This window comes from Hippocampus guttulatus, chromosome 7 (assembly GCF_054856545.1).
Source record: "Hippocampus guttulatus isolate MCC_2025c chromosome 7, RoL_Hgut_1.0, whole genome shotgun sequence".
NCBI lineage: Eukaryota > Metazoa > Chordata > Actinopteri > Syngnathiformes > Syngnathidae > Hippocampus > Hippocampus guttulatus.
This window is the reverse complement of record NC_141267.1, coordinates 7,864,062-7,878,876: the sequence shown is the minus strand read 5'-3', so window position 1 is coordinate 7,878,876 and position 14,815 is coordinate 7,864,062. Positions and strand designations below refer to the sequence as shown.

Below are 14,815 nucleotides of genomic sequence, written 5' to 3'. Positions count from 1 at the left end.
AACATGTGTTTACTTTGTTGTTTTCTTTCAACCCTTTATTGATGGGTTAGGAAAGTGGTTCTTTTTAAGCATGCATTCAAAAAATATTTGTCATATATCTGGTTAGGAAGTGTGTGGTCCTATGTGCCCCCCCGAGTAGACTGATGAAAAATTGTGGCCTCCTCCACATTAATTATCCAAATGGCTTATCCTCTTGAGGGTGGCAGGCTTGCTGGAGCCTATCTAAGCTGTCTCCAGGCAGTAGGCAGGTGACACCCTGAATTGATTGCCAGTCAATCGCAAACTGCTTTAATAATAACATGATTTTTTAAAGTACTTCATCAATTAAACTAGTCTTACTGGTCGCAACTCGAATCCGCTCGAAAACATGCTCCCTGTTCTCATTTGAGTGAAAATAACAACAAGTAGATTTGCTGATTTAGATAGGTGGATGTGCTTATTTAATTCTACTCTATATCGGACTGTGAATTGAGCAAAGGTATTATGTGTGAACATACCTGTCCAAGTTTGAGGTAGAAAGTCTCGCTGAAGGTCTTACGGCTGAAGTACCAGAAACGTTCATTGGATGGATAAACCCTGACCAAAGTTTCCAACAGGAAGCGAACTGGCTCCACCACCTCAGTTACCACCAGGTCCACAGCCACCGTCATGTACACTTGCTTATCTGCGCCAGACAATAGTAGGGGAAAGCGTTGCTAGATATAACATGACACTAACAAGAAACTATTTCAGAAACATTAAAAGGCTCACGCTGCAGTGTGAAGGAAAACGGATCAAATCTGTCCTTGATCCAAAAGTTTTCAGATCACATGATGAGGACGTTTATGCTTGTATGTGTTCTTGTTGTGTCCACTCTCTGGTGTTCTCAAATGAGTGTGTAAGTGTGTTTGTCTCTCCATGTGGTTACATTAGGTTATACAGTATCCTCAAATAGACCAATCTTTGACCAATCTGCCATCTCCCTGGATTTCAAACTCTCTGAGCCTTCGAGTCAGCAAGTTGCCACCGTCTTTAATTTGCTAACTCTGATGGATTCAGTGAAGCAAGCTTTCAGCCTGGCAGCCACGCTGTGCCAACCACCAGATCATACTGTGTAAATATTTTCCCATTAACTAGAAAATCTAGTCATTATAAAATCCAATGTGAAAACTTTGATAAGTTTTAGGCTAAATTCAAACGACTTATCGTAGCACAGCAGTACAGTGACTTTTTGGTTCTGATTTTGTTGTCTGGCTGAGGTCTGGGGACTTCCTGTGTTTTCATGTTCTCCCCCGTGCCTGTCTGGGCTGTCTCTACACACCAGCCATGCAAATAAAGTTGGTTGAAGACTGCATTGCCTGTCAATAGCGAGTCTGTCTGTGTCCTTCCTGCCCAACATGTACTGTATTAGGCCTTCGACAATAGGGGAAGAGTTGTCCTTTATTTGTAGGTAAGCAGGTCATGTGGGCTTTTGTAAATGTGATTATTTGGTGAAATTTAGCAGGAGGACAGAACAATGACAATTTCTACACCTTTGACCTTTTAGGCTCTTGTTGGCGAAAATTTGTATCACATAATGTTAGTTTTCTCAACGTGTTAAAGAAAGCCAAACACCTTCTAATAATATGATTACACATTTATTTCACATTGAGATCTCATTGAAATACCTGAACAGCCCATTTCAGTTAGAAATTATAATCCCCCCAAACTGTAATTATGATTGCAGAGGTTTGCGAATAGAATTTTAAAACAAGGCCTGTTTTATCACATTATGAAATTAATTTGATTTTTTTTTTCTTAATCTGTAACTACTGAGTTTGATTCAGTTTCTCACGTGAGTGAATACTTCAGCTGCTTGACGATGTGTTCATGCCCGCGTAGGAAAAGGTGCTGCCAAGCTTTGACACGCTACGGGTCGCAAGGCTTGCATGACAAAAGACTATACTGAGCTGTACATCAAAGAACAAATACTGCATTCCGGGACAAATGCAAGCATTGTGTACTTCCTCATGCCACTTCTATGGTACGCAACCATTGACCAATTTAATTATTATTATCTAATTGCAATGACATTTTTTCCCTAAAATGGCTGTGCCTGAATATTATAATTGGAAATGCAACATCAATTTCAAATAAGTCCAGCTAGGCACACCTTCATCTTAACAATGAACAAATGGATCACATCTTTGGTCTATACTCATAACCCAAGAACTGTTAGAGACCTTCAAATCTTTTCCAAATAAAACAGTGATATGTGTTCTGTGCATACAATTCTCTTGACAGCAGACAAGGCAAGCAACCATGGAAGACTCTTGGTCCTCTATGAGGAATGAAAGTTTGAATCACAATTTATATAACTTTGAGCGTGAAAATGTTTTAATTGGTGAAAAAAATATTTCATTTCCTAAAAGCAAATCAAATTCAGTCTTATGTATCATGTAGTTTTGGCTTTCAAAGGGGGGAAAAAACAGCATCACACCTTTAGGCGCGTCTTCATTGAGGGGCTGGAAAGCTGCAATATTGGGATTCCATATTCCTGTGATCACATAGGCCTTCCCATCAGAGGTCTTCCCCATCGACTCCTGGGCAGGTAATTGATGATGAAATATGTTTCTTTAATATCAACTGTATGTTTATCAAATTGACTACAATGCTTTGCGCTGTCAAATACGAAGTATAACAAATAAAGTTCTGATGCAGGCAAAGGCTGACGAATATCGTATGCAGTATTCCATAGAAAGATGGAATCATGCAATAGTTGACAAATCATCAGGTAATTCACAGAAACAGTGCGTGATTGTCCCGTACTCACCATGTCTAGCAGATGCATGTCGCTATTGCAAACCTTCTGGCCTGGACTCAGGAGCATTCCAAAACATCTAGAAAACAGACACAGGAGCTTTGCACGTTTAAATGATGACAAACATTTGTGATCATTCTTTTATGATGCATTTTTAATCAACTGCAACAGTCGTGAAAGCACTATATAAATAAAGAAGGAATGAATTGTACTGTAACTACTTCAACATTGCTCAGCCTTCACAAAATATCAGTTCAAGCAAGGGAAGTGTCACAGACTTAGCATATTTTTTTTAATTGTTGTTGTTTTGTTTTGTTTTTTAACAAATACATGCGGTATAGCAAATTCCTTGTCCCTAAGCAAAAATTGCAGTAACGCATTAAATCTCAAACAGCATTTCATCCCGATGAGCTGCAATTTCAGAGTACAGTATTGTTCTTCAAGCTTAGGGTGCCATCCAGTGGTTAGCATGGGAATATCTCAAACCCCCCCCCCCCCCCCAAAAAAAAAAATTTGCAAGATAATGATCTCGAAGACACAGTTTCGAATATAAAGCACGATTCAAGTGTATTGATCAATGACTTTCAAGCTGGATTCACTGTTAACAAGTAATGTCCACAGATAACCGTTCAGATGTTTTTAGTCAATGGCAAGGGAGACACTGATGATACTGTGGCATGAGGCGAGAAAAAAAAAAGGCAAACAGAATTGCCCACTGGCTGAGGAAAAAAAGGGCAGGTGTCTTCTGGTGAGGGAAATTGGAGGTAAATGACTGGGAAGGTTGACCTAGTTCTTTGGTGAAGGCATGCAGGCTCAGTGCATGAGTGCAATAAACGAGGGCTGCGGGATGTTGCGGAAATTGGTTCAAGCACACACAACAGTATTTTGTCGTGGAATTATTTTTGGTGATGCTCTTTAAAAAGACTTAAGTTATCCTTTTTTTTTTTGTTGTTCAAACACAACCATCCCAAGCAAAGGGAAATTATGACAGATTCTCCATGAGAGGTTGCCAGGCTGTGGTCACGCAAAACTCATTTTGAGTTTTGGGTTTTGTTAAGATAAGCGTACAGTAGCTCTTAATCACTGACAATCAGAGAGAGATAAAACAAAACGATTCCCTCCCATTATTCTCACAGTATGTTCACTAGTGGCTCTTCCCCGACACCTGACCAATTTATCTCAGTCCAGTTGTCAGACCGAACATTTAAAACAAGTTCAGGGATTGTCAAACTGTAATTTCTCTTAATTGTTGAGAGAAATCATTAACATGATAATTTTTCCACATTCATTGTTCATAATAACATGCTGACAGTTAATTTACACAAACTTGTTTCAGAAGCGTGGGTCAAACTGGTTGCCTTTTTCCAATAATCAGTAGCCAAGAAGTAGCTCTCTGCTCCCAAACGGTTGATGACCCCTGGTATAGACGTTTATTTATGCCTAGGGCTTGTGAAAAAAAAAAACGTGTGCTTTCATTCTTTTGAAGCGGCAAAAAAAAATTTGGGATTCAGCGTCTTTGTTTACTATACAGCGCAAAGGCTCACCTGTGAATTTGTTATATACCTTGCACATGTACAGGTATATAATTACCAAAGACAAAGCAGACTATAATACACTGAGTAACAGCTTCTGTACACGACAGTAACAGTGTGGTCCATGCACGGGCAACAGAACGAGGCAAGCGTTTTCCGCGACACATGCACAAAGGGAGACATTTCAAGTTTCCCATACTTCCGAGAACTGTAAAATTTCTTTGCACATTTGGTGGATTTGCACACACATTTAAGAGGTGTGTGCAAGTGCCCAAGGGACAAAAAGCAATCAAAGGGAAATGGACCCATGAGTTTGTATGTTTAAGGGTCACGGTCACCTGTGTGCTGCTCAAGGATGGAATCAAGACAACATCTCGTCTATTTTGTTAATACTTCCACACCTATGAAGACTCTGGACGAATGCAGCGTTCAGTTTGCGCCACACTACGTCTGCAGTTGAAGGTGCGAACAAAGAAGGTAACAACCGGCAAATCAAAGGAGGGTAATATTCATGAGAACGCACAAAACAGCTTTTGAAGAGCCACTTTGAGGGACATCAAATAGACGGATGTGTGTTATTCTCTGAAAATGGTGAAAATTGTCACACCTAAAATAAACTGCCACATTGGATCATAAAACTGGCTCTCACCTCTCAATGCCGAGCTCTTTGTTGCTAATTTGCTGTACTGTAATGAGGACTTTTTTCTGAACATTCTGTCGCAGCTTGAAATACAATTTGTCTCTGTCCTTGGGGACTGGACTGTGAAAAGGAAGAGAGACTGGATTATTCAACATAATAACACAACCACCTGTCAAAGTATCGTATTTTACAGTTAGTCTTCGGGAGTAACAGAAAACATGTGCCGGCATTAAGTATTCAGTCTACCCCCAAAAATGAACTGTACTCCATGATGGTACAGTTACAGAAAAAAATGAATAAATACAAATCTGATTATAATGGCCATTATTCAACATGGGATTATTTTGCATGCTTGCATCATCTGCATGTTTATTTATTAAAGCGCTACATCTGGAAAAAATATCAATACATTTCGCTCATTGGGCCGCCTGACTCTTTTCGCATGGCCATCCATCCATCCATTCGGAGCACCCTTTAAAATTGAATTGCATGACTGCTACTGCCTAAAATTTCTGTGATTTTAAAATTTAGATTTTGTTTGTGCTCTGGTTTCTTCGGTTATTTCCAAAACCATGCATCTTGTTAAATATTCATAGAACCAAAAAGTTCAAGCATACTGTATATATATTGGTCATTCTAGAATTGGAGGTCATTTTTCGTCCTACCCATCAAATTTTAAATAAACCAAATACAAAATACTAATCATGCAGTTTCTGAGTAAATTTACCAGTACTTGTCCTGAAATCAAATCAGAACAAATATCTTGAAAATGAAATAAATCGAGTAACACTTGTTTATAGATCGATGATATGTTTCATGCAACAAGAAAATGGTGATACGTTAAAGTAATGAAGCCACAGATTTTTGTTTGCATTATAGTCATAATCTGCGCTTTTGTGTGTGGTTTTTCTGCATTTGTTTGATTTCTAACTGATTTAAAGTTTAGCATACATAGCATGCATCAAGCTTGTGTCTCAGAATTTATGTTGTCATGCTGAACGCTTATACTTTCAAAACTGATGACATGTTAAAGCATTTCGGAAGTTTTAACACGTATTTGTAGTTTAGGGTTAGTAAATTGTCTTTCATATTAATGATTCATTTGCCTTAATTTTTAACATATCAGATATTGTTAATTGTGATGAATGATGAATTGTTTGTTAAAAATCGTTGAAAAGGACTGCGAAAAAAAAAAGATCGCATACATCATGGCAATCGCAATTTTGGGGGAAAAAAAACCTAATTCCAATTGGATTATTTTCCATAATCGTTGAACCTTCATTTTTACTGTATGTGGTGTCAAAATACCTGAAGTTGCCCTTGCCATCGTCTTCCTTAATCTCCAGAGAGACAGTAAAAATGAAGAGGTCACTATCAAAAGGACTCAACAACGGCGTGTCTCTGACATCGGTTGGCCGTGAAGAGCGGCGAAAGGCTGTCGAGAAACTGTACAAGATTCGACTGACCTACATGGAAAAAGAGAAGAGAAGATCACAGCCAAATTAATATTATTTGGACAAAAATATAAAAACACCAATTTAATGAACGTGAGAGGAAGAGGTGAGGTGGCGAGCTAGACAAAGGCCTTGGCGAAGAGGAAGATGGAAAGCGGAGGATAGCAGAAAAGAGAAAAAAAAGCGTTGTCAAGAAGTTGGAGATGACCAGCTATAGTATCTTGGATTAAGTGGGTTTGTCACCCAAATAAAAGCAGTTCGTGCTCAATGCGAACCTCAGCGTACACGTTTCGTGAAGTGAGGAAAAACAGTGCTTGGCTGCAGCGCGTGTGTAAGTGCACCTTACCGCTTCCTTGATGTGGCAGGAGAAGACGTGAATTTGGAAATCTTCGGAGCTCCGATAACTCTCAGTGAAGCAAAAGCAGTCACTTTCCACAGAGCCGTCCCGTCCACGAGCACAAAACAGGACCTTGTATATGGGGAAGGAACAAATCTCTGTACCCGAAGCCTGGTCCACAACCCTGCAGAAAGTTATGAAGAGGCTCATTTTCAAAGAAGACTTACGGCAGTGAAATGATCAAAGTAAGGTTTAGAGGTGCAACAATTAACAGATTAATCGCCAAATAATCAATTAGCAAAATTATCGCAAATTATGTTTTCGATTTATTGTTTTGATGCTTTTTTCCCCATTTCAAATTGCCCAAATGCTCAAAATTTCAATTTCTCAACAGTTAATATTCTCTGATTTCTCTAGTCCTCCTTGAAATTTGATTGATTATCTTTGTGGTGATTCAACAAAAAAACATCTGCTTTTATTTTGGAAAACTGTGATCCACATTTTTGCATCTTTTCAAAACCAGGAACTGAATCATCTTTATATTGCATTTTTGCACTCTCAATTTAAAATAACATATTGTTTATGAATAAAGTGATGAATAAATTAAATTGAATAAATTAAAATATTTTCTATTCAGCAATACAATTTTGGAGCTCTTAAAGGAATGAAAGGCTGACTTGGAGGAAAGTGGATGCTAATCTACTTGTTTCGTGTCCTATTTTCCTAAAAAGTATCAATGAGAGAATTGTTAAAAAATGTAATCGTTCAACAGAATCAGGGTGATTTCCGTGCATTGCGACAACTGCTGGACTCTCCCAAAACTGTTTTTCCGGTGTGCCGTCCCAAATTTGAAGTGTAATGCAGAGATGCTAACTCCAATCATCAAACTGTGCACCTTTAATGCCCTCCTCTTGCATACAGTAAACAGTACATATCGCTGACGTTGGGCAGTATGCTGGTCCCTCCAAAATCATCACTTTTCAGGAGACCCCAAAACCGACATATTCATTCAACCAGTTGCATCAGCACAGAGAACAAGCCATTGTCAACACTTTAGATTGGTCAATATGTGGTTAAAAATGGCATTCACATTTCTGGACTGACCAACATTAAAGATCTGAGAAAATATTTGAAATTTAAGGAATTGTGACAGAGGCATTTTCTGACCGACACCGGCAATATGCTTTGGTCATTAAGATTAATTCATCTGAATATTAAAGAACATGCCAAATGTTTTTTATTTTTTAAACATAAAGCCACAACAATCTGGTGTCTTTATCCATTCCACATTCCTTCACAAAGTTCAGTGGAAATTCAGGACCTATTTTTGTTGTATTTGCTGCCAACTAGAAATTAACCGCAGAAACAAAACTTCCTTGGCAGAGGCAATGCCAGGTTCTCTGTGACAAAATGGCTTACCTCACGGAGCCCTCTGGTCCACAGGGTACGTGCAAGGTGATGGGGATCGGGATGGCACTCTCAGCCCGCAAGGTCGCCATTGCCCTCTGTGCCTCAGCTTCATTACGAGGAGCTTTGACCCAAGTGCAGCCCAAGTAGGACAGCTTGTTGAATTGCACACTGTCTTCCTCTTGAGTCGTGGGGCTCGCTGGTGCTGGACAGGGTGATGACAGAAATATTTTTGATTACCGCTCTGACTGAAATGTTTGGTGTCAGTTTATTCAGCCTGCTCTCATTTCGACTGACAAATGTGAGTTTAATTCACAAATGGAGTTATCGTACTCTGGTGGGAACTAGGAGCCATTTTCTATTTTTACGATTGTGGATTCATGAAGAAAGAGCAGACAAGAGTTGAGCCCAAATGGTAAAAACGTCAAGGTGAAAAAAAGGTGACAGAACGGCACAGGATGTTCGAGCAGTTCTTTAAAACTTTGCAAACAGGAAGCAGAACAATGTGCACAGCAGAAGAACTTCCACTGCTGGCTGGCTTTTATAGGACACTACTCTCACCATTTCCTCTCAGTTCACTCAGCAGTAGGGAAGCACCAGACCTCATGGTGCAGTCGTTTTTTTTTTATCTGAAACCATGACGCTTGCGCAACAACCCACTACAAGTCTACAATTGAACACTACCTGGTGGGTGGCGATCCAGGACTTGAACTTCTGGGTAGATGTGCTTTTCCATCTTTTCCACACTACTCTTCTCCACCTTCACGTCCTCATCGTCTTCATCATCATCAGCAACAGCATCATCATCCAGCACCTCCTCCATTGCTTTCTCCAGCTGCTCACTACCATTCCAAGACATCTGGTGGAGGAAGTAGCATGAATGTTGAAGTAGGCAGTAAAGATAAACGGAGGTCAACATAGACAGTGCAGAAGAGCAGGGAGGTTCTGGATTGTGTGAATAATTTATATGGTGTATACTATGGCCGTGTCAAAGTAAATGCATGTATTTTTTACGTGCATTTTTGTTCCCACTGCCTTGTGGCTTGGTTTTAGCCTTTCATCTACACATACTTTAAAAACCCCACCCCTCACCCAGCTCACTGAAGTTCCAGTTCCCCCACAACCTCAATGAGGAATAGCAAGATCGATACTTGGATGGATCCATTGTCCATTTATTTCGGCGACTCGAAACAGAAAACAGTTGAAATTTTATTTGTTTATCATTGCACACTGACGTGTTGGGGGGGGGGGGGGGGGGGGGGGGGGGTTGACCAATCCAAAATTCCAAATTTACCCATTGTGGGACAAATAAGTGTTTAGGAAAGTATCGTGACTCCTCTTGTCCTCAATTTGTCACAGTGTTATTATGCGCTATCTTCAAGAAATAACTTTGGGGGTAGTGGGGGGATTCAAGTTCAGAGCCCAAAGAGGAAACTAGTGTATATGATGTCAAATACAATACAGTCAAAATACAAATTGCACAAACATAAAACCTTTACCTTTCTTTTTTTTTAAATCAAGCATATTGTTAACATCTTTGGTTAGGTATAAAATAAAATTGAAAACCAAGATGGCGTTGACAAAGTGTTTTACCTGCTCCATTATTTAACTTTTTGCCAAAGCGAATGTTGTCAGCAGCATCCAGTATGCTTGCTAAAATATTATTTTGAAAGAGCTAATTCATATGGCCAAGAGGATCATGTATTGATGTGTGTTACTCCTATCTGTCTGGTGGGATGTGCTTCTGACCTTGAGCTTCGGTTTTCCCTCCGAGGCTTGCGGTGATCCATTTGCACTAGGCTGTACCAGAACAAACTCCTCACTGGTGACCGTGGCCACAGACTCTGTGGAACTGCTGACTTTGTGCAAGGAGGAGCCGTCATCCATAGCTGACTCTTCTTCAGGAAGTGCAGGGGGGACCGGAGTTGAATCTCTCCCCTTTCCTCCCCAGTTCCGCCAGTTCTGGATAAAAAAAAAAGCCTGTGTTACAACTTTAACTGAAATGTCTCTGTACATGTGGCACTTCTCAAATGAAACAGTATAAATGTGCAGCGTTAAAAATAAATAAATAAATAGACACCCCGAGTAAAAGTACAAAAGCAGGACCACATAAAGAAAAATGTTGGGTCATATCATGGATACAGGACTCCGGGGACTTCAGTAAGCTAGTTATAGCCATTGTTGGGGGGTTTTCCTGCATATTGATTAACAGTGATATGATGAATATTGTGGGGGAAAATATTGTGATAATACAGTACCATGAACTTGGTTACATATCTATAATCAGGACAATGTGGCATTCTTAATGATGTAAGTAGTAGAGATGGCTCAAGCAGCCGGCCGTATTAAACGTGCTGCATTGAAGGAATTTGCTGCAATCTGCACGAATATTCAAGTCAAGTCAAGTACAACTTTATTGTCAAATGTGCTGTATGTGCAACATCCATCACAGATGAAATTCCTATCTGGATAAGAGACAACACATAGAAGGTTGTTTTCATTCATTCCAGACACATGATTTCATTTATACACACTGTGACGATTGATATTCAGACATTCATACCAATAGAAGGACAGCAACCGGATCATGTGCTCCAATCATACTTACTGAATTATAGCAAGTAGCATGAACAATCCAGGCGATTATTGGGTCACTAACTGAAGGGACTGGCATGGAGAATCAAACCAGATGAGAAACGCAGAGAGCAACTGCTAATGTTGGGAAAATATTTTACTCCTGCCTGTCATGGTCCAGACAACAACAGTAGCTTACAGTACATGTACAGTCCTTGCACTGCAGGTGTGGTGGCTGCATTTGTTGTTTCGACATGAATATACACAAACCAACATGGCAGTCTATACCATATCAATGTTCGGCACATGCCAAGAAAATAAATCTACTCCACAGTCTCCCTCTCTGTATCTTTTCTTTTTGTTAAAATAATGAATGATTTATCTGTGACGCAGTGTGATGATGATGATGGGACATATTTACAAAGCTAATGCAGGCACCATTCTCCCTACATAGTGCAATGGAAACAAGCTCGATTGAAGTAAACTGGTAGATGAGTGTCTCAATGAGCACCCAGTATTAGAAGCCTTCGTCTGCTCCACCAGCACAGCTCGCAACATTGCAGCCAAACCGCTGCTTGATGTAAGTGGAAACACTGCGTGGTATGAAATGATTTGAAGCTAGGCAGTGAAGTGACTCAATTTCAAAATACACTGAACTAACAAGCAACATTGCATCAGCGAGGGTGTGTGTGTGTGTGTGTGTGTGTGTGTGTGCCAATCCCAACACTGAAGTTCATATAACTGGATATCTGATGGAGAAACTTTACAAATTAATTCATCCATTTTGAAGAGCGCTTGTCCTCATTAGTGGCACGTGTAAGCTGGGGCCTATCACAGCTGACATAAGGCAAGAGGGTGTGGGCTTCTCGCCCAAAGTCCAGCTGGGATAGGTTCCATCTTACACTACTGAGGACAAGCACTATCAAAAATGAATGGATGAATTGAGTGTTGTTTATCATCACCAAAAACTTGATTGGCGTGGGATACAAGCGGGTGAAATAGGTTTCCTCCGCAGGGTATCCGAGCTCTCTTTTAGGGATAAGGTGAGAAGCTCGGTCATCTAGGAGGGGCTCAAAGTCGAGCCGCTTCTCCTCCATGTTGAGAGGTGGCTCGGGCATCTGATTAGGATGCCTCCTGGACGCCTCCCTGGTGAAGTGTTCTGAGCATGTCCCACCAACAGGAGGGCCCCGGCACGACTCAGAACAACGCTAGGAAGACAATGTCTACAGGCTGACCTGGGAACGCCTTGGGTTCCCCCTGGAAAGAGCTTTAAGAAGTGGCTGCGGAGAGGGAAATCTGGGCTTCCTTGCTAAAGCTGTTGAGCCCGCGACCCGACCCGGGATAAGTGGGAGAGAATGGATGGATGGATGGCTGGATCTTGCACTTGATTTTTTTTTTTTTAAACAAAGACTCAGGGAGTTGGCAGTGTTATATTGGATGTTTGTTAATTTATTACAGCTGAATCCTAAACCAGCTGTTCGTTTTTTGTTTTAAACTTAAAAAGCTTGATTGCAGAGTGATTGTTCTCCCTTTTGCCAGAAATAAAAAGTAGATGGTTTGGTAGAAATTTAAAGTATCAAAAGTACTAGTGGTATTGGGTACTCAGTATTGCTGAGTACTTAAGAGTTGGGTACTGGTATCTGTCTGGAAAAAAAAAGTGGTACCCAACATTGGTACTGCTTGCTGAAGATGAATGCCTACCAACCTACAGTCAATGGAGGATATTATGTATTGGGCACTGAGGCAAAACCACACATTAAAGAACAAGTCCAAGCTGATACTGTGCCACACAGGTCAGCAAATAACACAGCACAATGCTAAATCTAAGTTAATTTGTTCATCCAATGTGCACCTCACTTTCAAATGAGTTATACAAAAAACAATCTGCACAATGTCCACGAGACACGCAGTTTCTCTGATTCATAACTATTAAAGTCAGGAAAGGTGGCACGATGACCGACTGGTTAGGACATCTGCCTCACTGTGGATAGGTGTAAGGTTCGATTCCGGCTCCAGTCTTCCTGTGTGGGGTTTGCATATTCTGGCATGCCAGCGTGGGTTTTCTGCGGGTACTCCGGTTTCGTCCCACATTCCAAAAACATGCATGGCAGGTTAACAGAACACTCTAAATTGTCCCTAGGTGTGGTCGTGAACATGAATGGTTGTTTGTTAATGTGTGCCCTGTGATCGACTGGCAACCAGTTCAGGGTGTACAACGCCTACTGCCCGAAGAGACACCCATGATCCTTGTGAGTATAAATCAGAAAATGGATGGATGACAAGTCAAGAAAAATTTGTCAAAAAACTTTTTCAACATTTATAGTGTGATAAACTATTGTTAACAGTATTATATATATTGACACGTTGTGTAAGTGAATAAATCAAACTCTATCCATCCACGATGTGCTTATCCTCATCAGTAATTGTGTTATTGCATCTTATGTTTTTGTCTGGAGACCTTGACCAAACTTCTCTGAGGATCATCACCATCTTTTTCGACGTCGTCATTATGATCGTAATGATCAGCAGCAGCACAATTAGAAGATGCAATTAAAATGGGATAATCAAGTGCAGTCAATACAGATCAATCAGGAGCAGGCTTCTCGAGTTAACAATGAAGGCAATGCAAAATTAGCGGTCGTGAAAATACCTCCTGAAAACCTTTTTCCTCACTACGAGATTGCCAGGTCTAGATCTGTATGAAAGCTGCAGAGCTGCAGATGTGCAGCAGTGTGTGAGGACAGGTGAGTGCAGGCTAATCAGGAAGTTGCAAGCAGCGCCAGGCTGACTAGACGCTAGCTTACGTCGAAGCTAATGTTTCGCTAACGCCAACCAGCTCGAAGTCCAAAAAATTGGCTCCTTTTTTGGAGAGGTCACAGATATTATAGCAACACCCAAACCGTCCTCCAGAAGAGAACAAATAAGGAATTCAAAACGTCTTATGCGCCAAAACACCACGCAGTCACTGAAATAAGTACATTTGTTGACAAACAAGCTGTCAACTTACTTGCTTGAAGCGATGAGGAGTTGCCTGCTAGCTGTCAAGACTTTGCCGAAGATCGTACGGGTGAACAGGATGTATCACTCCATGCGCCAACTGCACACTTTCCGGTTGTGTGGCGACGGAGATCTCGTGCTGCTGCGCATGTGCACTCACCTAAATTCAAAGTGAACCTCAAATGTCAAATACTGTACTCAGAATATTCATTAAGAATTTGTATTGCTTATAGTTCATGTCATTATATTTTTGAATTTATTATGCTCTTTATGATCCCAAGGGGACTTTTTCAACTCATACCGCTGTAAATCAGAGTCACACCCACAAAGTCATAAATGATTCAAATCTAGTTGTTTAAATATATACAGTATATATATATATATATATACCTGTATACAGTATATATATATATATATACAATTTTATGATTTGATTTTTATGGTTTAGCCTGTAAAGGTTTGCACAATACGGATTTTACCATGCGTTGTAATAATGTATTGCTATGTTCCATAAAATAATTCAATTGTTGTGTAATCTAACCCTTAATTCTTAATGAATATTACTAAATATATTACTATTTTACGTATTTTGGTATTTTGCAATCATTATGAATCAGCACAAAAAAAATCTAGAAACATTTACTTGCATCTCTGATTTTAAAAGTCGAACCGTGTTATTTAACAAGAGACATCCTAAAAATGAAACATTGTTCGTTAATTAAAACGATACATGAGTTTAAAAAATAAATAAATACAGTAAATCATAATTGCTCAATTTTCAGAAAATTGGATCAAATAATTAAACAATTACAATTCAGGGACTCCCAGCAAATGCTCACTTCGTGGGTAGGATTAAAAAGTGATATATATTTTTTTATCCATCCCTGTATTGCAGTCAATATACAGTAAAATAGTTTGTAATTATAATTAATAATTTCATCAGGTAACAACACAAATGTTTATTTTTTGTTATTACATGTTTCTACTGTACATCCATATGCATTCATTTTAATGTAGAATATTTTCATGAAAAATTTCACAAACCAAAGCTGTTGTAGGTAACACAACTCATCAGAAAAGAAATATGTGGGTTTA

General features: G+C 39.8%; 1 protein-coding gene across 1 annotated transcript in view; it reads right to left on the bottom strand.

The window, feature by feature from the left end:
- The window catches only part of rabgap1l (RAB GTPase activating protein 1-like), a 120,497-nt gene extending 106,664 nt beyond the window's left edge, over positions 1-13,833 (bottom strand). The window contains exons 1-10 of the mRNA XM_086115163.1: positions 13,731-13,833; positions 9,899-10,111; positions 8,834-9,008; positions 8,162-8,354; positions 6,752-6,926; positions 6,260-6,417; positions 4,961-5,071; positions 2,792-2,858; positions 2,459-2,561; positions 498-664 (exon numbers count right to left, since the gene is read on the bottom strand). Coding sequence (XP_085971289.1) covers positions 498-664; positions 2,459-2,561; positions 2,792-2,858; positions 4,961-5,071; positions 6,260-6,417; positions 6,752-6,926; positions 8,162-8,354; positions 8,834-9,008; positions 9,899-10,036 — 1,287 coding nt within the window. The 5' untranslated portion in view covers positions 10,037-10,111; positions 13,731-13,833. The remainder of the gene's footprint in view (positions 1-497; positions 665-2,458; positions 2,562-2,791; positions 2,859-4,960; positions 5,072-6,259; positions 6,418-6,751; positions 6,927-8,161; positions 8,355-8,833; positions 9,009-9,898; positions 10,112-13,730) is intronic.
- Between the last annotated feature and the right edge of the window lie 982 nt (positions 13,834-14,815).